The following is a 27,201-nucleotide window of genomic DNA, read 5'->3' on the forward strand; positions in this document are numbered from 1 at the left end:
TGGACTTACATTAATGGGATTCTCAATGTGCCATAGCAGAAAAAGGCCCAAAATGGGAATAGAAAACTCCTGTTCTGAGACTTATCTGCAACTAATTAGGCATATGTATGGCAAAACATTTAATTTCCCTAGTTTTGTATACACATTGGTAAAATGCTGATCTTAAGAATTATTTTATAATTATAAAATTTTATGATTCCTTCCCCCATGAATGTGAAAGATATCCTGTATTTTAGCATCTGGGAAGACTGTAGGTATGGAGAGCTGGCTTTATTAACAAGATCCTAATGTCCTTTTGTTCTCTGATCCTTCTGATGTAAGACCCAGGCAGAACCCTGGCCCTTCTTTGATGCCCCCTCCCCACCTTCATCTCCTGCCTTCATACCCAATCTGTAACCAAACCCTATTGTCTCTTCATTTATGTTTCATCACTCTTTCTTCTCCCTCCACACTACTAACACTTCAGTACTGGTTGTTATAACTGAAGAAGTAACTGCTTTTCTAATGTTCTTCTCAGTGTACACTCTACTGTTCTACTGAGCTGCATTCTTTTCTATTGTTAAAATTTACCTGACCACAGGAGTGATCCTTGCTTTCACTCTTTCTCTCACCATATATTTAATCTGTCAGCAAATCCTGTTGGCTCTGTCTTTAAAATATGACCTAAATCTGACCAGTTGTCATCTCTCATCCCCATTGCTGTTACACTGGTCCCAGCCAGCAATGGCTTTTGATTCATCTTCCTGCTGTTACCCTGTTCCCATTCAGTCTATTCTCAACACAGCATCCAGAGCAATCCTATGAAAACTTAGGTTAGATCATCTCACTCCTCTGCTCAAAGAGAAATTCCTCACAATGACCTACATGGCCCTAGCCAACTGTTCCCTAACTTCATTTCTCAGTATATTCCTCTGCTCTCGCTACAGAGATCTTACCCCTTGCTCCAATCCGCCAGGCACATGGCAATTTGCGATGAGTTTACATTTGCTGTTCTGCCTGGAATATTCTTCCTCCAGATAGCTGCATTGCCAGTTTCCTCACTTTGACATGTAGCTCCAGGGTCTCCTTTTCACGAACTTTCTCTGGTCATTCTATCACACCATCTACAATCCTAAACCCTCTTTTTCGTGTTTCATTTTCACTCAGCACTTACCACTATTGTAACATAGTATGTTATATTTATTTCCTTCATTATCTCTCTTCCCCATGAAAGTAGGGATTCTTGCTTATTGCTGTATCCTAAGTCTCTAATACAGTGCCTTGCTTAGTGGGTGCGCTGAGTATTTGTTGGTTATTGACATGTGAGAACTCAGTACCAAGGGAGCATAGCAGCAACGCAAAGATGGATACACACATCCACATAGCATGTCCTGTTCGTCTGTGGCAAAACAAACTTTGACCACCTTCCTAATCTCGTGTAGTAAAAAAACCTCGCTGCCTTTGGCTAATTGTTTTATCTTTTGTAAAATGTTCCCGATCTTAGGAAAAGTGTTCTTAATTATCAAAACTTCCAGGTCTTGATCTTTAGTACTCAAAATCCTCAGGCTGTAATATTGAATTCCAAGAGGAAATACGTGGTTATTAAATGTAAATTGAGAGTGACGATGAAATATTTTGCTAACGTCAAACTTATCTTAAGAGGTAAAAACTCTACTTTTCCTTTATCAGGAAGGCTCTCTTCTGGCATACAGGAGATGATCGGTTTATACTTGTTTAATTAATACTGGACGGATTGACGTTTTTCAAGAAAGAGGCATTTATATTTTTTTCTAGCCTGCGGGTTGTGGTCCCACAACTCTATTCCTTCGCCTCTATTCGCATTCTGCGTTATCAGGGACCTTAATTTACCAGCCCAAGAACTCAGAGGGACGTCCTCACTCAGGAATGACGACGGGAACGCGTCTCGGGGGCAGTTACCAGCGCCCTCCCCCATCAAGGGCCTGAGAAAAAAACCCGCGAGCAGAGGGGGCTCCACTGCACGGGCGCGCGCGGCCTCCTGCGCTCACACCCCATCCTCTCGCGTCCCCGGGACCGCTCCTCGCCGGGCAGGCGTGGAGGTGCCGCCGCCCCTCCGGGGAGACGTGCAGCCCAGACCCTTCGGCGGGAGCTCGGCCAGCATCCCGCAGTCGGAGCCGCGCCCCGGAGCTGGGCTGGGGGAAGGGCGGTGGCGGCCCTCGCGGCGTCTTATTTCCCAGAATTCCCAGCGGTTGCGGGGAAAGTTTACGGAACGTAGGCGGCGGCGGCGGTTACTAGGCTGCCTGCGGCGGACCATGGCCGTGGCCCGGCGTCCCTGGCCTCTCCTCCCGGAGTCCTGGGACAGCGTCGCCTAGCGGGCCGACTTCCGGGAAGGAACTAACAAGCGACTGAGCGGTGGCCGGCGCGCTTAGCGCCCTGAACATGCGGCAGTCCCTGCGGGCGACCCCGAGCTGCGGAGAGGCGGCGGCGGCGGCGGCGGCGGCGGCGGCGGCGGCGGCAGCGGCTCGGGAGGGAAGGAGGCGGCGGCGGCGGCGCCGGCGAGGTGGTGGTGGGGCTGCCGGCGTCTGGCGCGGAATCCTAAGGAGGGTGCTTGGCGCGGCCCGGGGCCTCGTCCACAAGAATGCTGTCCCGAAAGAAAACCAAAAACGAAGTGTCCAAGCCTGCCGAGGTGCAGGGCAAGTACGTGAAGAAGGAGACGTCGCCTCTGCTGAGGAGTGAGTGTCGGGCGGGGCTCACCCACACCTGGCTCGGGCCCCCGACGCGGCTCCCCGCGGCTTTTCATTCCTTTTGGTCTTTGTGCTGTACTTTAAACATTTTACTATGCCAAAGTGATGTTTGTTGTTTGAAAGCCGGTAAGCGTAAGAAATTTCGGTTAGTCCCTTCCCGGTGGTTCTCCCCCCCAAAAATAACATAATTCCCCGTCCGCTTCTGGCAGAGTGTTGTTTTGATTACTGGAAGAAAGGCTCTTTAGGAAACACTTAAATTGTTGATCCATTGCTGTTATAGGAGTAAAAGTAATTAGACGGGGCACACTCTCTTCTCTTGTAGATACTCAAGATACTCCTTTTGTTTGCAAACATTACTACGGGTGTCACTCGCCCGCACTGGAAGTTGTGCGAACTCTCGGGTAGACTTACTCGGCCCTGCAGCTGGATGCTCCTCGCAGCAGGAGGGGAAAGCTGACGGTCACTATTGTAGCAGATATCCAGAGCCTTAACAATCTTAGATCTCAAGAGTAGAGGAGCCAAGATCATGTGTATTTGGCTACATTCATGAGGATTGCTTCAAATAAAAACCTAGAGACTCTCGAAAGTCAAAGTACTCAAATGATTTCTATTATGTTTTAGAAAAAGTTACCAAAAATTTTTTTTTTAATTTAATAGGATGTATTTCAATCCTGCCCCTTACTTTTGAAGTATTTGACTCTGATTTTTTCAGCTGAATCTTTTGAGTTTTGGATTCTTGCTTGGGTGTTCAGAACATTGATGGAGTAAGGAGGTAATATTTCGGTGTTCATACTGCATGTTGGGCCTTTTGTGTAACTGTCCTTGGAAGCTGGTAGTAACCTTGTGACTTAAGCATTACCTCATATTGTAATTGGGAAAGCAGTTCATAGGACTTACAAGTATTTGCCCAACATCTCACAAAAAGGGGTAGAGAGCATGTTTTTTTTATTATAACCACATCATCAACTTTCCAGATTTATCTTTGTGGTTGCAGTGCTTTCTTGTAGAACAGCAAAACAGATCAGATGCGTACATCAGTAATCTCAGACTTGATTTTTAAGCCTTCTTAAAACTTTCAGTTACACATTTTTTTAGGTTTTTAGTAAGTTTACAATAGCTTGCAGTTTGCTGCAAAGAAAGTTTATTAAACGTTATATGAAATGTTTGCCACACCTTTAAGCAAATAACTTTTGGTAAAGTATTTTTTTTAGTTTCATCAAGTGTTGAGTCTTGTTTATTCGGATACTATTTCTTTCTGTCTAGAGTTAACTCCTGAAGCTGCTTAATATGAGTGACCTCTAAAATTATTTACTTAATGAATAAAACGCTCTCCAATTCGTTTTCTTTAGGTTTAAAGTAATTTACTTTCTAACCAGCAATGTCTGAGCTATTTAAGTACTATATCCTGAAAGCCATTGTTCTGTTATCTTCTGATTTGAATCATAATTAATTGTTCTTACAGGGGCCATAGTTTCAGGCTTGGTGTTTTTGAACTGAATTCAGCATCTTTGTACCTCTTGGAAATGAGATGTTTTAATTTTTTAATTTTATAGATAAATTTGTAGCTTTCCATCTTTTGATTCCTGTGCTAGTGCTGCGTAATTCCTAGAGTAGGAAGACCGGGTTAATACTTTTAAAGTCTTTTTTAAGAGAGTCCACCAGTACATGTTCGTTAATAGTATGTTCTGTTCTATTTTTGAAATTGTCTTTGCTTGAGAAGGATTCTGGGGAATTTTGAAAATGAAGTGCAATCAATAAAAATTATTTAGACTGTTTCCTATTTTTACTTATTTATTTATGAGTATTTCATTAATACGTATTTCATAGTAGTGTCTACTGACACTTCATATTATGTAGGTTATTGTGCAGAGTACATTTGGTTCTGGCTGAGCTTATGCATAAGACATACAAATTATAAATTCGTTCATAAGTGGGAAAATATTAGCTTCAATTTAAAAATAACTAAGTACTATCTTAAATGAAAATTGAAATTGTGTTTTCTTAAGTCCATTGAAATTTTGCATTTTGGGGTCATATAAATGAACAACTTTTGAAAATGTATTTATTACTGAGGTGGTTACTTTCCTCTGTTTTGTTACAGATCTCATGCCTTCATTCATCCGGCATGGTCCAACAATTCCAAGACGAACTGATATCTGTCTTCCAGACTCAAGCCCTAACATCTTTTCAGCTTCTGGAGATGGAATAGTTTCAAGAAACCAGAGTTTCCTTAGAACTCCCATTCAAAGAACACCTCATGAAATAATGAGAAGAGAAAGTAACAGATTATCTGCACCTTCTTATCTTGCCAGGAGTCTAGCAGATGTCCCTAGGGAATATGGCTCTTCTCAGTCATTTTTAACAGAAGTTAATTTTGCTGTTGAAAATGGAGACTCTAGTTCCCGATATTACTATTCAGATAATTATTTTGATGGTCAGAGAAGGCGTCCACTTGGAGATCGTGCACATGAAGACTACAGATATTATGAGTACAACCATGATCTCTTCCAAAGAGTGCCGCAGAATCCAGGGAGGCATGCTTCAGGTAACTTAAAATTACAAAGACTGCATTAATTTGATTTAATTTAAAAGATGCACTTCCTTGGATTTTCTTGGGAAGACAACAGATACTCCTAGAGAAATACTCCATTTGTCAGTCACCAAGCCGGCTTGCAAACAGTTATTAACCTACACTGAGTGAAAAACGTTTGTGTCTATATGTTTTATTAAGTTTGTGTTTATTTATTATAAATACTTGGTATTTACCTAAAGGCTATCTAGACTTAACACTCTGAACCTCGAAAATCTAGAGAATGTAATGCCTACAGTTGGACTGAATCTGGGTTTAGGTTGGTAGAATGGGAAGGTTAGTATTTTAGAGAAACTGGTTATAAACCAGGGAAAGGAAAGGCAGGAAGAATTGAGCATGGTAGGTAATACCGTGGGCAACTGCATTGTTACTTAACTAGAACCTGCATTGTTTCTCTTAATAAAACTGTTTTCAGTAGTTCAGTAATTATTTCCCAAGTTGATCAAGAAATCTTATTGTCAAATAGTTAATTGTGTGTTAAGCATATGTTTTTTTTTATATTGTTAATGTACAATTACTTGAACAACATTATGGTTACTAGACTCTCCCTATTATCACGTCCCCCCCACATACCCCATTAAGGTCACTTTCCATCAGCAAGCATGTGTTTTTGTTGTTCTTTTAGACAAAAATATTAGTCATATAATTTTTTTAAATCTGCTTTCCATACTTGCTGACTTAAGGATACTTGTACAAGGAGCAGGAGAGGGGAAATGCACAATTCTATTTTATTCCTAAAATACTAGATTACATTAGATAAACTGAAGCAAGCTGAAAATTAAACTTTCTGATCTGATGTTTTTTTTCCTAGTAAGTTGTAGGATTTAAATTTTGGCATGATAAAAATAAAAAAATAACATGAGACATTTAATTTTTTTTTTTTTTTTTTTTTGGTATCATTGATCTACAATTGCATAAGGAACATTATGTTTACTAGACTTCCCCCTTCACCAAGTCCCCCCACCACATACCCCTTCACAGTCACTGTCCATCAGTGTAGTAAGATGTTGTGGAATCACTACTTGTCTTCTCTGTGTTGTACAGCCCTCCCTGTGTGCCACCCCAACATTATACATGCTAATCATAATGCCCCCTTTCTTTTTTCCTTCCCTCATCCCTCCCTTCCCACCCCTCCTCCCCAGTCCTTTCCCTTTGGTAACTGTTAGTCCATTCTTGGGTTCTGTGAATCTTCTGCTGTTTTGCTCCTTCAGTTTTTTTCTTTGTTCTTATACTCCACAGATGAGTGAAATCATTTGATACTTGTCTTTCTCTGCCTGGCTTATTTCAGTGAGCATAATACTCTCTAGCTCCATCCATGTTGTTGCAGATGGTAGGATTTGTTTACTTCTTATAGCTGAGTAATATTCCATTGTGTATATGTACCACATCTTCTTTATCCATTCATCTACTGATGAACACTTAGGTTGCTTCCATTTCTTGGTAAATAGTGCTGCGATAAACATAGGGGTGCATCTGTCTTTTTCAAACTGGGCTGCTGCATTCTTAGGGTAAATTCCTAAGAGTGGAATTCTTGGGTCAAATGGTATTTCTATTTTGAGCTTTTTGAGGAACTCCATATTGCTTTCCACAATTGTTGACCTAATTTACATTCCCACCAGCAGTGTAGGAGGGTTCCCCTTTCTCCACATCCTTGCCAGCATTTGTTGTTGTTTGTCTTTTGGATGGTAGCCATCCTTACTGGTGTGAGGTGATATCTCATTGTGGTTTTAATTTGCATTTCTCTGATGAGTAGTGATATGGAGCATCTTTTCATGTGTCTGTTGGCCATCTGAATTTCTTCTTTGGAGAGCTGTCTGTTCAGCTCCTCTAACCATTTTGTGATTGGATTATTTGCTTTTTGTTTGTTGAGGTGCATGAGCTCTTTATATATCTTGTATGTCAACCCTTTATCGGATCTGTCACTTATGAATATATTCTCCCATACTGTAGGATGCCTTTTTGTTCTATTGGTGGTGTCCTTTGCTGTACAGAAGCTTTTCAGTTTGATGTAGTCCCAAGTGTTCATTTTTGCCTTTATTTTCCTTGCCTGGGGAGATATGTTCATGAAGAAGTCGCTCATGTTTATGTCCAAGAGATTTTTGCCTATGTTTTTTTCTAAGAGTTTTATGGTTTCATGACTTACATTCAGGTCTTTAATCCATTTCGAATTTACTTTTGTGTATGGGGTTAGACAGTGATCCAGGTTCATTCTCTTACATGTAGCTGTCCAGTTTTGCCAACACCAGCTTTTGAGGAGGCTGTCATTTCCCTATTGTATGTCCATGGCTCCTTTATCATATATTAATTGACCATATATGTTTGGGTTAATATCTGGACTCTATTCTGTTCCACTGGTCTATAGGTCTGTTCTTGTGCCAGTACCAAATTGTCTTGATTACTGTGGCTTTGTAGTAGAGCTTGAAGTTGGGTAATGAGATCTGAGACATTTAATTTTTAACCCAAAAAACTTCAAATAAGGTGACTTAAAAACAGATTGGAGCATGAGTGCTTTTAAGTGTAGAAAACATTTTATTCATTTACTGTTACTCATTTATATGTCTTTTATTTTCCCTGACTTTCTTGGTACCTGCCTTCTGGTAGCTTATTTGGGTAAATAAATCAATATACGCAAAATAATCAGAACACTGTTGTTAGTTGTTATACTTTGTGATACTAACTTGTAAGTGCAGTGGGGAATCAGAAGATAGATCAGGGAAGGCTGGAATTCTTAGAGAATAATTTGAGGGAGAGGTGTGACTTGAACTGTGCTTTGAGCTTGAGTTTTAAATTAATGGTGCAAGTAAGGACATTTTAGGTGGAAAATGGAGGCTAGCCTGGTGAAAATAAAGTAGACATAATGTAAATCTAAAAACTGTGTAGTTCTGCTTAGTTTGAAGAAAGAAGAGATAAGGCAGAATGGAGATCTGTGGTCCAACAACAGGCTATAGGATTTTAATTTGAGTTGAGCAGAAGACATTCCAAATTTCAAAAAGAACGTCATTTTAAGAGAGCAGTATTTAAAGATTATTTTACTAGTTATACTCAAGATAAATTTCTAGAGAAAAGAGGACTGCAGGTACCAGTAGTATTGGAGAGGAAAGGGAATATTTGTGATGCTTAGGGGAAAATGAGGCTTAATTATGGGTTTGGGAGAAAGTAAATCACTGAAGTTTTGAAAATTGAGAAATAGTATAGAATAGTTTAAGAGTAGCTTATTTGTGAAAGCTGACTTTGGAATCCCACTGGGACATTGAAGAGCAAAGAATTTTTAGGCATATGAAAATACCATAATCATGGATGAGTGCCTTTTGTTTTTAAAGAACTTCTAATTAAAGGATTAGACAATTGCATACTTCAGTGTTTATTTTGGCTATTTCTAATACCATATAGTTTTGAACCTCAGAAACATTTGTTAGCCAACCATAATAGTAAGTTTTAAAAATAAAGCTTATTTATGTTTTCCATTACAATAATAACTCACTTATTATAGGAAATTTGCAAAAATGCAGAAAAGTAAAAGACTCATCATACTAGAGATTCTTAATACTTAATTATTTCCTTCATCCTTTTCCGTGACATTCTTTTTTTTATTTTATGTTGTTATGAGTACTGCATATAGTTTTGTATCTTCTTTTCCTTGGATGTGTTTTTTAATGTATATACTACTTATGAGTAGTTTCAGTGACTCCATAATTTTGCATTTGGTTTATGTTCAGTGGTTAATATTTTGAATGTTAATGAGGACTTGACCTAGGCTGGGGCATTTGGAAAGAGTAGGTGGGACACATCTTGATGGGACTTGGCCGCTAATGAGGTTTTAGGGATGTGGCAAAGAGAAGAGTCAGATAGTATTAGCATAGCACCTAGCTACATAGGAGGTGCTCCAAAAATAAATGGTTGGCTAAGTGAATAAATGAAGAGATTTCAAGTCTGGAGTCTTGATGACAGTTTTGGTTAGGAAGGGTAGCAGGAATAATAGTTTATAATAATCTGTTTACCATTAGTACAGATTGTTCTTCACACTCACCTTTTCCACATGTATTTATATTTTAAACATCACTGATAGCTGCTAGCTCATAGCACTTTACTGCCTGTTGAGAGGTATGAAGAATAAGTATCATTAAAATCTTGTTTTAAAACTCTAATTTGCAAAGTATTGTTGAGAAAACATTGTAAGAATCATTTCTACTGATCCTCTTAGGAGCAATTTGACATAGTTTTTTTAAGTTTAATGATGGACTTTTAAACAATTTTCCAGTCATTATTTAGAAATAAATAAAAATTCAAATTAATTGGATGCTTTTTCAAATTAAAGAATGTCATTTTTAAAAAGATTTTCATTTATTACAGCAGTGGCATGTGCTTGATAAATTTCACTTCATTACATTAATTTAAATCAGGGTAGTGTGATTTAGTGCTTTACCTTTTAGAAAAAATCAAATTTCTTTGAAGGAGTCTCTTAAATGTCAGGGAAGGATTAATAACCAATTATTAAGCAAAAAGAAAGCCTAACAACTATCTTTTCCAAAAGGAAAAATGTAATTTGAAACAATATCTGGAAGTTTCTTTAATTCATCTTGAAAAGTCTTGAAACTTTCTGTATTTTCAAGATTTATGGTGGGGAATTTGAATGAGTGGAAAAGAGAGTAAGTTTGTGGGAGGGTGAGGATGAGGACAGATTTATTTTAACAAGTTTTAAATTTTGATTATTGTTAGCCAATGTAATAAACATAAAAAAGGTATGAAAGAAAATAGTTTTGTAATGACTTAATGTGAGTAGTAATTCCTGCCAATTACTTAGACTTTCAGGAAACATCTTATCTCAAGGGTTAACTTTATCTCTTACTGTATGTAGCAAAAGCACAGAAACAAGTTGCATAATATCTTAAAGAGTTTTAGGGCCTAGCAAATTCTATGCTTAGCTGTGAAATTTGACATTTAACATTTTGGCCAGCAAACCCCAGCCAGGCACCTACTGTATGTGCCAAAGGAAGGAATCCTGCTGTTAACAAAAAGCCTTTAGCTGGAATACTAAAGAGCAGATTGAATTTCTTTGTTTTGCACTTAAATAATTTAGTTCTATACAGTTTTAAGTAACGGAGGTTAAAACTTTTATTTTTAAAGATGGCTAAAGAAATAAAGTTATAAAAATCAAACTGAAAATTGTCAAAAAAAACAAAACAGAGTTGTGTTTAGTTTAGGAAATGTATACATACTTAGTTAACCAGAATTATCTTTTGAGGAGGGGTTCATAATTTTGGGACACAACTGTATTTGTGATTATTTTGCAGAAAAGGAGAAAAGATAGTTGGTTTGGTTCAGTACTTAGATCTCTTTATCAACATCTTGATTATAAGAGTATGTTCTATAATGTAGGATTTGTTAACCCTGGAGCTTGTAGACCTTCATTATGAGGTAAAGCAGGGACATGGAACAGCACGGTGGTTAATTTTTCCTGCCTATAATGAAAAATGTCAAGATGTAAATAGTATAGTAAGAACAGGAGGGCCTCCATTTTAAGGCTAAGATTCTATTTTAAAACCAGGGAATTAGGAGGAAATATTCTTGACATACTTTATGGTAATTAGCAATAACCTATCCTAAGGCAGGGCAAGTAGTCCTACATGATTATGTTCCTACTGCTTGAGGGTAACCTCTATTTTGGTGATGAGTAAGATCAATAAATTCTGTGTTAAGTTTATTTTACAGAGTATCTAGAGGACTGACTGTGGGTGATAACAATGTCTCTCACTGGAGATAGACATCTTGAGACCACATGTGAAGCCTGTCCACCCCCACCTCCATCCCCCGCCCTATTGAAATCCTTAACAGACAAAAATACTAAGCCTTTAAGCACACCACCTCTCTGAGGCTGCCAGCACTCTTCTTTCTTTAAGTGTGTGCTTTGCCTTAAATAAAGCCTTTCCATTGCTCAACTTACTGTGTTTTGTCTCTGCTCTTCCAGTGGTGTCTTTGTTAATTTGCTATTTCATTCAGTTTTCTAGACTTAAAGTACAAGTCTTCACTCTCTCTGTTCTACTTCAGACAAGTAGGGAAGGGCTACTAAGATCTCTGATTTGGGCTTGTAAGTTCCTGTGACCTGGATGACCCAGATAGCACTGCAGCTATATGGTCATGCTCTTTAGTAACCCACCAAAAAATATCCTTTTTTTTGCTTTGGGGAGTTCTCAGAACATAATCTCACTCCATCTAGTGCTCTGTGGCTCCCAAAATCCTGTGTAGTAGGGGCTTAGTCCCCATACCATGCAGAATCAAGAGGACACTGGATGGCAGGTGACCCTGGCCCCAGGAGTTGGCTCCAGGAATATGCTGAACAGTTTAGTGAGTTTCCCTTTCCTCCTCCTGTTCTTCCTTGCTCTCTACTGCTCTCTAGTCTGCATCACTGCTGCCATTCACTACTACCCTGGCTTTAATGAATTCCTTCTTTACCTACACTCATAGATTATTCTATGTTCATGGATTATTGTCCATCAGAGTCAAGAACCCTCCCCCATCCAGGTTGAGGTTTCACCTAGTGCACAGGGAGAGACCTCCCCAGACGCAGCTGTCCGACAACAATTAGACTTCCAGATCCTGTTTTTTTCTCTGTATCCACTACAAAATTAGGCAACTAGAATGTTTGAACTTTGTTTTAAGCTTTTGTTGGTAAGATCTCATAATATCTGCCTGATTTAGAGGCATATCTAGTGAAAGCTTGGTGGAGAGACAAAATGTGCAAATGGAAGTTATTTTGAGGGTTGTGAATGCTACTCATTCTTCTCTGGGACTAATTAAAATTTTGGAAAATTATTTTTTTTCCTTGTAGGCCAGAAACAAGTTCTCATTTGCCACTGATTGAGTTCAAAATTAGTAGCTTGCTTTTTTTTTTTTATTAGTGGCAGTCATATATTTCTTTAAAGAATTACAGCTGATCTTTTGTTGCTAAGATTACATGGTTAGAAATAAATTTGTTACTTGGTTATATACTGTCTGTGTGGCCATTGGTAAAATAATTTTCTTGAACCTTTGTTTCCTCATCTGTACCTTGAGTATGAAATAGTACATATGGATAGGGTCAGCAGACACTCATAATTATTAGTGCTCATGCCTATTTTGTTACGTGCTTGTATGCTTTTTCTAGATTTGATGTGTTTCGTTATTGAAGTTTCAACTTTCTGGCTGAACTTAGAGTGGAGGTCTGGTGTGTTAGAGCTTAGTAAAGCCCTTTTTTTTTTTAGTCTGCCAAACCTATTCATTCCTAGTAATGTTCCATGTTTTAGGTTAGTAGCTTCCAGTCATTTTGTACTACTCATTCATCTAACTAAGTAGGTTTTATGAAATTATCCCAAGTAATAGTTTGAAACAATTTTAGTGCACATGGCACTTGAAGAAAGTACAGGGGGAATGTCATGAATTTAAATGAACTATTTATAGATATCTCTAAAGAAGTTAGGAATCATGGTTACAGGGTATTGGTAAAGCTGATGAGCTATGTGGAACTTTGTGAACTTCATGGCTTTCATTAAATTATCAAGATTTAGTTCCTGGAAATAAGATTTTACAGAGGTTTTGTGTTTCCTCTAAATATGAATTTCAAGTTTATCATGCTTTAAATTTGGTGTTTGGTACTTAATGTTAAAATGTAAAAGTACTTGTGTTTTTATGTTTAGGCAAGTTCAGTATCTGGAAACTTGGATTTTTCTAAGCAGAGGAATGAAGTTGTCAGAAACTTTAGTACCCTCTAAGCTGTACAGTTTTTAACTACTATAACATGTTTTTAATAATATAATAGTCATAATAATAAATATAATAGTTTTTAATAATGTGTGTTTAGAAATTTATTTACATATTTCCAGGGGGACCAAAATGTTATGGTTCTAATGACTAAGTCAGTATGAGTACATGGAATTGAGTATAATTTTTTTTGTTGTTAAGATGATTGTGCTAGTAGTACAACATTTTTAGTGATGGAAGCATGATAAAGTATAAAGCCATTGCAATCTTACAAAATGTGATTTTATGTCTTTAGCACTCTGGCTTTTATTTTTGTTTCAGTATTTTCTATTTGAGTACTGAAGTTCCTCAAGCTATACGCTTAGTTAAATAACCTGCAGTTGCAGTTTCACAGAAGTCAAGTTTGGTTTCACCAAAAGGCTTTCCCTGGCTTTGTTTTGTTCCATAGTTACCATCTGTTTTAGAGAGATATGCCTTTCTTTCCAAAAGATACTGAGCAAGAGTGATTTTACTGTTTTCTTTCTTGTATTTTCCTTTTTGCCAGAATGCTACATAGGTGGCGTTGTGTACATTCTATTACATCAAAGACAAAGAACGACTGATTTCTCTTTTTGTGATGTTAAAATTGATGATAGGATCAGAAGTCAGCCCAATTCATCCATCAAGTTCTCCATCAGGCTTTTACCTATTTGTCAGCCATTAATGATCATTGTCTAGATCCAGTACTTCTAGGTGTTGTATATGGTGATACTCTAATTCTTTCATTTTTCTCTATTTATTAGTTGGAATTCTATAATTAAGACCTTTGCCTTATCAGTTATTTGATTGCTGTTCATTTATAAGGCAGACAAGATGAAGATCAGTTCTTTCCCTTTATTTACTATTTTCAGAATAAATAATTCATACCCTAGCCACCTTCAAAGGTAACCAGTGAGTTTTTGGTATCTTTATGAACTCAAGGATTAAAAAGAAAAATTTAACTCTTAAGTTTTATATGGATTTCACCATGTTTTTCATTAATGTCTATTTTCTGTTCCAGAATCCAATCCAGAGTACCACGTTGCATGTAGTTGTCATGTCTCTTTAGTGTTCCTTGGTCTATGACAATTTCTTAGTCTTCACTTGTTTTTCATGACCTTGACAGTTTTGAGGAATACTTGTTAGATATTTTGTGGACTGTCCTTAAGTTTGGATTTTGTCTGTTTATATCACAGTTAGACTGGGCCTGTTAGGTATTGAAAAGAATCCCACAAAGGTGAAGTGTCCTCCTTACATACGTAAGGAGATGATACGTGATACCTATATGACATTGGTGATGTTAACCTTCAACACTTTGTTAAGGTTTGACCAGTTTCTCCACTGTAACGCTGTGTGATTGTTCTTCCAGCTTTATTTACTTATTTCTTGAGCACACCTTTTATCTCTATTGTCTTACCTTCTCATTTTTGGATTCTTGCTTTTCTTCTTTGTGGTCTTTCTTCAGAGAACTGATGGCTTCATTCTTTTCTCTCTTAATTTATGGCAGAATATTTAGTTGGATTTTTTTCTCTGCTTTAGGACATTTTTCTGAATGTTCTAAATACTGTATCTTTTTTCCTCTTTTTGTTATAGAACTGATGGTGTTCTTATTACACATTCTTGAATAAATGGGGTTTTTCTCTTCCAGTTACTGGAAATCCAGTGGTTGCTGAAGAGGTAAGGGATTGTGGAGGGAAAAGGAGAAATTACTAGGGTAGTGTTTTGGGCTAGCTAGTTTTTCCACAGTGCTCAGTTCTTATTTCTACTTCTTTCTTTACTGTTCTTGTTCTATCAGATGCTTTTGGCAGTTCTTACATGTCTTTTGGATTGAGGGACTGTACCTCTCTTCATTTTTAATTGAAGTGTCTATCAAGATAACATTTCATATGCACTGTAAGAAATCATGTGGAGATCCCTCAGTATGCTTAACCCAGTTTCCCCATTTGTAACACTTTGCAACACTATAATTATCACAACTAGGATATTGACATTGATACAATCCACCCATCACATTCATATTTCCCTAGTTTTACTTGAACTCATTTGTGTGTGTGTGTAATTAGTTTTACACTTTATCATGTAGGTTGTGTGAGTACCACCAGTTAAGACTGAACAGTTCCATAACCACAAGAATCCTGTTTTCCCTTTTATAACCACACTTATCTCCCTTCTAAACCTTGGCAATCAACCACTAATCTGTTCTCCATTTTAAAAATTTGTCATTTCAAAAATGTTATGTAAATGGAATCATACAGTATGTAATCTTTTAAAGTAGATTGGCTTTTTTCACTTAATTCCCTGGAGACTCACATAAGTTGTTATATGTATCAATAGATCCTGAAGATTTTTCTCCTGCATATATTTCCTAACAGTTTTGTAGTTTTATATTTAAATGTGATCCATTCGAGTCAGTTTGTGTATAAGGTGTGAAGTTTAGGTGAAGATTTATTTCTTTATACCTATGGATGTCTAGTTGCACCAGTGCCATTTGTTGAAAAGGCTGCATTTTCTACACTGAATTACTTTTGCATCTTCATCTAAAATCTTTTTTGCATATTTGTATGAGTGTATTTTTGGGTTCCCTGTGCTGTTTCATTAATCTCTGCATCTTACCTCTACCAGTCCCACACTGTCTTCATACTGTAGTTTATTTATTGAACACTTACCATGTACTCTATTCTACAGACACTTCTAGAGGTCTGTGAGCAACACAGATTCCTTTTGTGCATGCATCCTCCATTCTTGTGGGATAAGAAAGATGATAAAAAAACAAAAATTAAATAGTAATAAGTCTGAAGGTTAAGATGACACCAAAAATTGTCCAGAGAGGAAATGGAATCTAGGGAGAGGTAGATTGCAGTAGATAGTAAGAGTAAGCTTCATTGAAATACTTGAGAAGAAGCTTGAAGAGGGTGAGGGAGTGAGCCAAGCAGATATATGAAAGAATGTTCTAAGGAGAATGAACAGCTGGTACCTGCCATGTTTGAGCACAGCAGGGAGCCTAGCAGAGCTGGAACAGAGTGAACTCCGGGATAGAGAAGTAGCAGCTCAGGTTAGAGCGGAATGGAGATTTGATCATCTTAGGCTTCATATTAGTTATCTTTGACACAGTAATGGAAAAACTCATGCTGAGCTCAGTCTAGTTCATTAATCTATAGACTTGTAGGCTAAATAAATCTTGCTGTAAGCTTCTGAGTTTTGGGGCGATTAGTTATATACTATTCCCATTCTTGTGTGGGAACAAAACTACATAGCCAGGTTATTTTTGTTTTTTCCAAATAACATACAGTAAACTTGAACTTTTTTTTTACGGTACAGAGTTCTGAGTTGTAATGTATATATGGATCCATCTAATGCCTGTATAATCAGTTTATAGTACATTTCCAGCACCCAAAAAAATTCCTTCATTGCTACTCCTTGGCCAGCAGCCTCTAGTTCCTGGAGCCACAGTTTTCTGTTCCTAGTAGTTTTGCCTTTGCAATAATTGTACTTTGGTGGAACCACACAATTCATTACCTTTTGAGACTGGCTCCTTTCACTCAATATAATACCTTTGAGATTCATCCATGTGGTTGCAGGTATCAGTCATTAGTTCCTTTTTATTCCTGAGTTGACGCCACTGTGTGGTTGTACTACAGTCATGGGTTGTTTACACTTTTGGACAATTATGAATACAGCCACATGCAGGTATGTGTGAAGGTGAATTTCCATTTCTCTAGGATAAATATTTGGGAATGGAATTGCTACATCAGATGGAAAGCATATGTTAACTTTATAAGAAAGACACTGTTTTCCAGAGTGGCTGTAGCATTTTGCATTCCCACTAGTAATGTATGAGAGTTCCAGTTGCTCCACATCCTCATCAGAACCTTCGTCAGAGGTTTTTTTCTTTATTGGCCATTCTCTGTTGTTACCTCATTGTGATTTTAATTTGCATTTCCTAGATGGCTAATATAAAACAGCAATTTTTATGTGCTCATTTATCATCTATGTATCTTTGGTGACACATCTGTTCAAATCTTTTGCCTATTTTTTTTAAAAATTGAGTTTTCTTAATTTTGAGTTTGAGGTTTTTCATATATTCTAGATTAAAATCCTTTGTCTAATGTGTGATTTGCAAATATTTTCTCCCGATCTATAGCTTGATTTTCTTTGACAGTGTCTTTCACAGAGCAAATGTTTTTAATTCTTATGAAGCCCAGTTTATCAGTATATTCCTTATATGGGTTGCACTTTCAGCATCATGGTTCAGAACTCTTTGCCTTATGATGGAAGTTCACAAAACTATCCTATTTTTCTTTTAAAAGTTTTATAGTTGTGTTTTACATTTAGATATATGATCCTTCTTGAGTTCGTTTTTTTCCAAGGTGGGTGGTGTAGGTTGTGATTAACTTTTTTGTGTATGGACGTTTAGTTGTTCCAACACCATTTGTTGAAAAAACTATCATTCTCTAATTGCCTATTCACCTTCGTCAAAAATCAGTTGACTATTTATGTGTGGGTGTGTTTCTGGATTCTCTATTCCATTGATCTCTTTGCCTGTCCTTTAGATAATACCACACAGTTTTGATTACTATATCTTTATAGTAAGTCTGAAAATTAGGTAGCATAAGTCCTCCAACCTTATTCATTCCTTTTAAAAATTGTTTTGTCTTCTCTAGTTCTTTTGCCTTTCCATATACATTTTAGCATCTGCCTTTCTGTATCTGTATCTACAAAAAACTCGTGCTGACATTTTGATTGGAATTACCTTAAACCTAAAGATCATCAGAATGAATTGGCATTTTAACTATGTTGAGTCTTCCAGTCTATTAACATGATAGGTCTTCTTTCATTTCTCTCACCAGTATGTAGTAGTATTCAGCATACAGATCCTGCACGTATTTTGTTAGATTTACATGTAAATATGTGATTTTTTGAGCTATTATGAATAATATAATTTCTGTTTCCAGTAGTTGTTAACATATAGATATTTAATTGTTTTTTGTATGTTGACCTTATATCCTGCTACCTTGATAAACTTTCTAAAAAATTCTAGGGTACAGCGTATTATTTTTAAGAAATTATAAACTAGAAATAGTTTTATGAGTTCATTTTTGCTGTTTCAGATAAAATGTCAAATCTTAAATCTTGAATGAAGTGAAATTTTCATTTCCTCATTTTAGCAGTATACATATTTAAGTAGCTTTTCTAATAGTTAAATGTTTATATGGCTTGGTGATGGGGAAGCATCAGCCAAAAAAACCTTATTTCAAAGAGCGTCTAGTTCCTCTTTTTCTAATTCAATGATAGTAATAATGGCTTGTTTTATGAAAGAAATTTTTATAGTGATAAAATCATGAATTTAGGAATAAATCAAGATAGTTAATTATATAACTTAATCAGATAGCATATTTTTTAGCTTTGAAAAATTGTTCTCTTTGAAAAATTTGCTTCTCTTTTTCTTTTTTCACAGGTATTGGGAGAGTTGCTGCTACATCTTTAGGAAATTTAGCTAACCATGGTTCTGAAGATTTACCCCTTCCTCCTGGTTGGTCTGTGGACTGGACAATGAGAGGGAGAAAATATTATATAGATCACAACACAAATACAACTCACTGGAGCCATCCTCTTGAGCGAGAAGGACTTCCTCCAGGATGGGAACGAGTTGAGTCATCAGAATTTGGAACCTATTATGTAGATCACACAAATAAGAAGGCTCAATATAGGCATCCCTGTGCTCCTAGGTAGAGTGTCAACTTTATTTTCAACTTTTTGTTTTGAAAGTATCTGTTAGATTTTGTACTCATGTCATTTTTATCAAAGAGAAAAGCATTCAGAAGGTTGGTATTTGAAAGCTTTGTTTCGAAAGTTTAAGACATTTTTCTCATGAATGATTTTAATAATTAAATGTTTTTTCAATTTAAACAGTCTCAAAAACAAGATCAGTATTCTTAGGATCAGATTCTGCTTTAATATTATCACAGTGTTTTTTGTTGTAGATAACCAGAAATTGAAATAAGTAAATCATCTCTCTCTTTGTATTTAAATTTCTATAAATAATACAGACCTACATCCTGTGTCAAAGTATACTTTTGAGTTATAATGTCCTTCTGTTTTTATTCAATTTCAGACTATTGTTTTTTTACTGCTGCCAGGCAAGAAAACAGAAATTGGTACTGCAAAAAACATCCCAAATCTGTTTAATAAATGTAGCCAGTGATCTGTTAGGCTATTGATTGATGCTGGGCTTATCAGTGGATCTTGTTTATGGCTGCACTTCAAGCCTGTGACTTCTGTAGCCAGTTGTCACATGTGGCCATTGAACACTTGAAATGTGATTAATACAAATTGAGATGTGCTGCATGTAAATGTAAGACACACATTAGATTTCAAAGTACATAAAAAGCTAGTATTAGTTTAGTAATTAAGTTGAGAGTATTTCCAATTTAACTACCTTTGAGCTTTCAAGAACTGAGCTGTAAGATTAAAAATGGGTAGAATATCAGCATGTTGATAGATGTTGCTTAGTATCAAGCTAACATAACACAGATCTTTGCTTATAGCAGATGTTGCATTTTTTTAGAACCTCACATCATTATGAAAATAATTTTAATATTATCACCTAGAAAACTACGTTTTATCAGTATTGTGTTGTTTTAATCATTTTATGTATTGAATTTATTAATTAAACTTAAAGCATTTTTTTTCAGTGATTCCATTTTGTGGCATTTCACATTTATTGAACAGCTAAGGTTGTCATCCCTTCAGAAGAACCAAACCAACTGCTCTGCTTGTGTTAGGCTTTGGCCACTGGGCCTAAACACTGTAGCATCTCAGGCAAGCTGCTGCCTTTCCTGGCCTCCACTTCCAGGCCTGTGACACAGTCATTTGGGGCTCCCTTCCCACCTGATCACAGCCCCTACCCAAGGGCAGGGATGAGTTCCACTTACTCTTGCTGTGTCCTCAGCACTCACACAGAGAGGGGCACATAGCAGGTGCACAGCAACTATTTGCTGAAGGATGGAAAATGCAATAACACAAAACAGCCGAGATGTATGGTTACAGTTAGCTATCACCAGGTGGCAGAGGACTCTGTGGTCCAGACAACCAGATTCGAGACTGTATAGAGTTTACTTTTTTTATCATTATTACAGAATTTTTATAGTCCACAGAGCATTTTCAATTTGCTTTTCTCAGCGACTCTGTAGACATTAAAACAGGAGAGAGTAAACACCTTCTATAAACTCACATAGGTAGTTTTAATAGTTATTTGTCTATATTTTGCTAATCCTCATAGAGAATTCTTGACTTATATTAACTCATTTAATCCTGAGAACAATCATTTTTGGAATGAATTTCTTCCAGTCTTACAGATAAGGAAGCCTCCTTATCTGAGGCTTAGAGAATTGAAGTGGTTTTGCCTACATTCATATAATTCTTAAGTGGCCAAACTGAAGTAAAACTTTACTCCCAGGCATATCTGACTTCAAAGCTTCAGTTTTTTCCCCTCCTCTGACAAAACGTTATTATCAAGGGATATTTCACTTTGTACCTGCTTAGGAAAGAAGAGTTGAAGATAAAATTTAGTGCCATTAGCACACTGATCTTTAAATTGTTAACCACAGTCTAACACTTACTTTAATCCCAGTTTAGTATTGCAATGACCTTTTCTGATAAGCACATAAATCTTTGTTTGGAAGCAGGCCCTTCCAGTTTTGTCTCCAAGTTTGGAATAGCCCATTTTGGCCTACCAGAGTTTAGTCTTTAATCTTCAGGTGGTGCAATGTTTTCCTTACCATTTTCCCATAAAACAGTTCCCTCTCCACCTTGGTATTCTCTACCTTTCCCCAGCATTTATAGGCCATTAGAACTAATTAAAAGCATGGTCCTTTTTTTTTTTAAGTTTCTAAAATTTAAAATAGGCTCTAATTAACTTAATTCCCATATGCTCTCTTAAGGGGTAAAAGCAGAAGGGAAATACTATAGTTAATGTATTTCAAGCACAGTACTCACTCCTATTATACTACGTATTCCAAACCCCCTCTTCAGCCTGAGGAAGAAAATACCCATTCTCATTTTTAGAGAAACTATCAAACTTTACAAATAAATTACAGGTAATCACTGGTTATTGCTGAAATTTATCCTAGTTTTAAGCCTCTGTATTCAAGTTTGTAACTTAGCTCCAATTTTTTTATAGCCTCCTTTGAAATTATCTTTGAAAATAATAATACCAGGCAGAAGAAGTGTCTTAAAAATATGTAAATATTTAGCTCAGTTTTATATCCATCACTGTTGAACTGTCAGTTTCCAAGAGAAGGTGGGGAATCCAGTGGATCTTACCCTTATTGTATGGTTTAAAAAAAAGCAAAACAAAACACACCTTTATGTTTCTTAAGTGGTAGAAGGAACTCAGTTTGAGCGTTGAAGAGATACATTGAAAAATGCTTAAGTATTATTTATTCTTATAACTTTTTTAGATTTAGGACCTTTTTCCTAATGAATGTCTGTCTGTTTCTTCTTAGTGTACCTCGGTATGATCAACCTCCTCCTGTCACATACCAGCCACAGCAAAGTGAAAGAAATCAGTCCCTTCTGGTACCTGCAAATCCATATCATACTGCAGAAATTCCTGACTGGCTTCAGGTTTATGCACGAGCCCCTTTGAAGTAAGTAAATTTACAGCACGAATTTTTGTTGAGGGGTAAGTGGAGGGCTGAATGGAATCTCTAGACTTAATGCACACAACACCAAGTTTTTTTCTCTTAATAATGTAGGCTTTTCAGTAATTCTTTATTGAAAAAAGGACATCAGTTTACAGAGTTTGAAAATCATTGAATAGAAATACAAATTCTGTAAACATCTCTTGAATCTTGACTTTCTTTGTGTGAGGACCTGTGCTGTATTGGGGATGCAGTTTAGCAGCTTACATTCTCAGATTACATTGTAAATAAGTGATAACAAAACTTGTAATAAGGACCCAGGTAAATCCTCAGTACATGGATGAAACAGAGCAGGACACAAGGGTGTTGAGGTAGTAAGATGTGTAGCGGCTACAAGTTTTGGGATGTGTTGATTGGAGTTCACTGATTACTTAAAAGTTCATTAAAAAGTTTTAGCTGTGTAACCCTGGTTAGGGTTGCTTACTTTAGTTTTATCTTCTGTAAATTAGGGATAATAACAGTACCTATTCTTAAAGTGACTAGGAATTCAGTAAAATAATGCATCGAAGTATTTATCACAATGGCTTGCACACTGAGAGCTCACTAAATGATTATTGAGGGTAGATGTGTTTTTCCTTTACTGAAGAATGGGATAATAATCTTAACCTACCTTACTTGCTGTGGTGAAGCTTAAATGTGATTATGCATTTTTAAAACACATGGCAGAGTAGCTGCCTGGCATAAGCCTCCTATAATGGTTTCTGATTATCAGAGTGAGTGGAACAAGAAAGCTGCACTGAAGAAGAAAATGCATGGGCTCGTTTTTAAATATGGCTGTGTGTCCACCAGGCTAATTGAGGATATTTATTGGGTGCCATATTAGGCACTGTTCTTGGAATATAATTATGAGTAATTGAAAACTTTCCCTCAAAGAGGGTTTCTCTTGGGAAAACAGAAGCAGGTACTCAGATCAGTGACCCAGTGTGATAAGGATAGATAATGGTAGTATGTACACAGTGCTATGATTTCAGTAAAAGGCGTGTTTGAAAGTAAGTATTTATTATCCAGTGCTTCCTGTGTACCTTACTGTGTTAAACTTCTAGGTACGTTATCTCATGATTTTTCCAAAACCCATTTTACAGGTGAAAAAAATGGAGCCTTTATCTCTGCTAAGATCACACAACTATTAAGTGGTAGATTTCAAACCTCTATCTCTAACTTCAGAGATATGTGCTTAACTTTTGTCAGTAATACTTTCTTAGTTAATAATAATTATCATTTACTGAGCAGCTATAAAATTCCTAGTACTTTGCTAGGCATTTTACACATAATGATTACACTTTTTGGGGGGGGTAGTATCTTGTAAGCCTTTAAGACTTTTTAACTGCATGTACTTTTAACTATTAAGGTAACATTCAGTTATTGGTTTTTGTAGCCTTAGTGTTTATTTCCCTGTTGTAATTTAGATACCAAAATTGTCAGCATAAAATAGCTCAATGGAGAGTTTTAGAGAGTTTAAGATGATTGAACAATAAGCCTGGAATAAAATAATTAATTAAATCTTTGCTATTCAAATAAAAGTAATGTAAAATCATATATACATCTTTGAAATAGTAACTGTTTCCTATGATTTTAAAGCGTGACCATTGAAATAAAATTTCCAGGGGGTTAAGCCACCTCTAATCTACATTTTTGCCATCTTATTATATATTTACCAACCATTTACAGGTGTGTGTGTGTGTGTGTGTGTGTGTGTGTGTGTGTGTGTGTGTCTGAATGCATATGTGTATTCCTTTAGCCTAGAGATTTTACTTTTTCTAGCTTGGGACCATTCGTTATTAGCTTTTTTTTCAGGCTTTTGAGTAGCTGGCTCTTTCTCATTATTTGACCATGATTCTACTAATTTAGGTCAGTTTAATGTTCTCATAAAGTTATTGGTCATTTACTCAGAATAATTAATTTGTAGCCAAAATAAACATTCCCTTATATTTCCCTCCATTCTTTTTTCAGTCTATAAATTGACAGCTGTTGATCTGTGGCCTGATACAGAGAAACAAGATGATCTTTGAGGGTTATAATCTAAAAGCCTCAGTTTTGTCTGAAGCTTTTTTTTTCTTCCATTTTTAAAAACTTGAATGCTTATACAGAATATTTTTGTCTTAAAAATAAGTTTGAGATTTATCATTTTATTCTCTTCCCTTTTTTTTCCTTGTTAGAAAGAACACAGATGATAAGTGAGCTTTTTAACATTATCATAGTTTACCCTGCATAAACCTAAGCATCTGGAATCAGTTAGACATTAATGGAATGTCTCTTAGCTACAGAATTCAGACTCTGGAAAATTGAGGTTTTTTTGTTAGGAATTATGAATTTGTTTCAAACATGTAAGTAAAATCTTAAGCTACATGAATGGCAGAGGTTCCAGGAAACAATTTAAAACTCTTCCTTCAGGAAGCTCAATGAATATTTCTTAGACTATTTCTCCAATTTATGTTGGCAAGTAGTTGGAATTTCCCACTATAGAGAATATAAAGCTTCCTACAAAGTACATCTGTTGGTAAATTTGCAGTGCTTATTAAGGAATTAAATGAGTAAAACTGGGAACCAACAAAATATGTGAACTTCGTGGTTTTGCACACTGTGCTTCTGGTGTTCCTGGTACACATACCCCAGGTGTACAGAATGTATGTCACTGTGCCAGGCACAGTTTGTGACTCATAGTGGAGATCAGTATTTACTGCTTATTGTTTCCCTTTTTCTAAAAAATCCCTTAAAAAATGTAGATGATCCTTTTGGAATAAGATGGTCAATGAATTACCAAATAAAGGGCCATTGAGTAGGAAACATTATAAATTACTTTTAAAAATAAATTTAATAGAATTTACAATTAAAGTTTCCTATTATGTCTGCTCTGCAGCATGATTTGAAAAGTATAACTTCAGTATCATATAGGTACTTGCCTTGCTCTAGTTCAAGTTCTTTGTCTAGTCTTAGTAGGTATTAACATTCAAAACTATTTTTCTGAAAAATCCTAGTCTGTAATTCTCTACCTTTCTGTTCTGTGAGTCACTAAAAAATTTTGCAAGAGATTGTAGCCTCTTTAGGTTTTAGTTATTTCATCTGTGAAAGAAGCAAATTGGATTAGTGATGTCTTCTTAGTCTCTTTCAACTCAAAGTGTATATACTGCTTTAGTAGTTTGTTGCATACTCCCACCTCAGTATTTGATCTACTTACCATTGAAGAAAGATTAAAGGCTTCTGAGATACATATAAATCTAATCTTACATAATAAAATAAAAATTATATACATAAATGTAATCTTCTTCCCCACATTATGGAGTCTTCTGCAGTGTCCTTACTCTGTCATTTTGAAAAGAGCTTTCTTTCCTTTCTCCTGAGTTTTCCTGTTTTTGTTTTTGTTTTTAATACTGTATACTCAGCCTCAGGAAAACTTAGCCACAGATGAACTCAGCCCCATTCTTCTTTTTAGTTTCTTATTTGCTGGAATGAACAGCATTCCTCAAAAAGCTCTAAACACTAATGACACAAATGATCTTGCCCATTTTTGAGTATTGTTGTTTACAGGTACAATGTGGTCTGAAGTATTCTTTAGTTCTTGACAACTTGGGATGAACTTAAAAATAGCTTAGGATGTGTTCTTTAGAAATTATAGAACCACAGTGGTTTGAATCTGTGTTCATTGTTGTTTAATAATGATATTAGAATAACTGATACTTTAAGCTTAAAAGAAATGAGTATTTTTGAACTTAAATTGAAATGAAGTAATATTAGCAATTTCTCCTCTCCTGCAGTATATTTAAATAGCAGGTAATAACTGTTATTTTTAACTAAAGCTTATGATCTGTTTAGTCATGATAAAGTTAATATTTATAAAAAATAGACCAGTTTATTGCTATAAATATGTATTTATTTATGTGTTGTGAACACATGTATGATTGTGTTTTAAAATAGATATGACCACATTCTGAAATGGGAACTCTTCCAGCTGGCTGACCTGGATACATACCAGGGAATGCTAAAGTTGCTTTTCATGAAAGAACTGGAACAGATTGTTAAAATGTATGAAGCCTACAGACAGGCTCTTCTCACAGAGTTGGAAAACCGCAAGCAGAGACAGCAGTGGTATGCCCAGCAACATGGCAAGAATTTTTAATTTTTTTAAAATAATGTTTAAGTTTTCTAAGGGCTTTAAAATATTTTCACAGATTAAAAAAACTGCAAACAAGTACTTTGATTAATGAAGGCAGCTTACTTTTTTTTGGAAGTTATAAATTTCTAATTTTACATGTTTTTTGTTATTAAAAATATTCTTTTATTGAGCAAAAAAAAGAGTTCATCATTTTAAGAGCCAACATGGTAAACAATTCTAAATGCTGTATATTAGGAAGCTGCTTGAATGTTCTCCCTGGAGACAAATGTGGCAAGAAATGTCATTATAGCCAGGTTATTAAATAGGAAATGGTCACTTGGTAAACTCTTAAGTAACAATACCTTTCTTTACAAAAGAGTGATAACCTATGCAGTATTTTTAAAACAATGTTTACTGCTTTAGTGTGGAATATTATGTGGAATTGGATGTTTAGATATTACTATTATGTAGTTCAAAACACTAAATGAGGTTTGAGTCCTTTATTATAATAAATTTTTCTATGTAACATGGGGTTCCCCTCCCCACAAAATGTAAAGAATGCTTTTAAAACATGTTGAGGGAGTAATTTTTGGTATGAAAGGGTGAAGGGCTTGTAATCTTTCAGGAATAAATCGAAGCATAAGGCCTTAGCCCATGTGGAGAAGGTGTGCAAGCATGCAGAATTGCTGACATCGCTTCCTTACTTTCAGCCAGGGCTCTTAGGCATTTAGTAGCGCAGCTCTGATGAGACAGTGGTCAGTTACCGACATCAGAGCAGGCTGCCATCCTGAGAGAATGGGTTGAGCTGCCAAAATTGACAATCAGGGATTAAGACATTTTGGCCATTAAATTGATTTTTATGTATCTTTTATCTTCTGAGAGTTTGTCACAGAACTTTAAAACCCAATATTTCCTACCAATATTTCTCCTCTTGGTTTAATAGTTATGAAGACATTGTTCATAATTAGTACAGTACATTTGATTGCAGACAGATTTATGGCACTTCTAGCCTATAAATCTCTAGAATTCTGTGAATTTCACATTAGTGGAAGTAGTTCTTCAGTTATATTTACATGTATTATAAATATGTAAATACGTTTTTAGGTAATCCTCCAGAATACAAAAGGCACTCCAGTTAGATATCAGTGAGTTTGAATTACTGATAAAATGTTGGAAATATTAAAATGTTTGATTTTATATAACAAGCTTATTAAATATATTTTTGTGGAAACAGTGTGTTGTGTTTGAGTCCATGTTTTATATATAGTGCTATAAATATTTGACTTTTCAGAAGACTCATAGGCAGAGGAAGCAGTATTGAAAAATGAAAATAAGCTAGTGGAATCTTACCAGTGGAAAGTTATT

At 36.0% G+C, this 27,201-nt stretch overlaps 1 protein-coding gene across 1 annotated transcript; it reads left to right on the top strand.

Annotated features, from left to right (window-relative positions):
* Positions 1-1,983: 1,983 nt before the first annotated feature.
* On the top strand, positions 1,984-27,070 carry SAV1 (salvador family WW domain containing protein 1). The gene is made up of 5 exons (XM_017668792.3): positions 1,984-2,690; positions 4,804-5,247; positions 18,500-18,770; positions 21,549-21,692; positions 25,659-27,070. The coding sequence occupies exons 1-5, from the start codon at positions 2,597-2,599 to the stop codon at positions 25,858-25,860; spliced, it is 1,155 nt and encodes a 384-aa protein (XP_017524281.3). The 5' UTR covers positions 1,984-2,596; the 3' UTR covers positions 25,861-27,070.
* The last annotated feature ends 131 nt before the right edge of the window (positions 27,071-27,201 follow it).

This window comes from Manis javanica, chromosome 8 (assembly GCF_040802235.1).
Source record: "Manis javanica isolate MJ-LG chromosome 8, MJ_LKY, whole genome shotgun sequence".
NCBI classification, from domain to species: domain Eukaryota; kingdom Metazoa; phylum Chordata; class Mammalia; order Pholidota; family Manidae; genus Manis; species Manis javanica.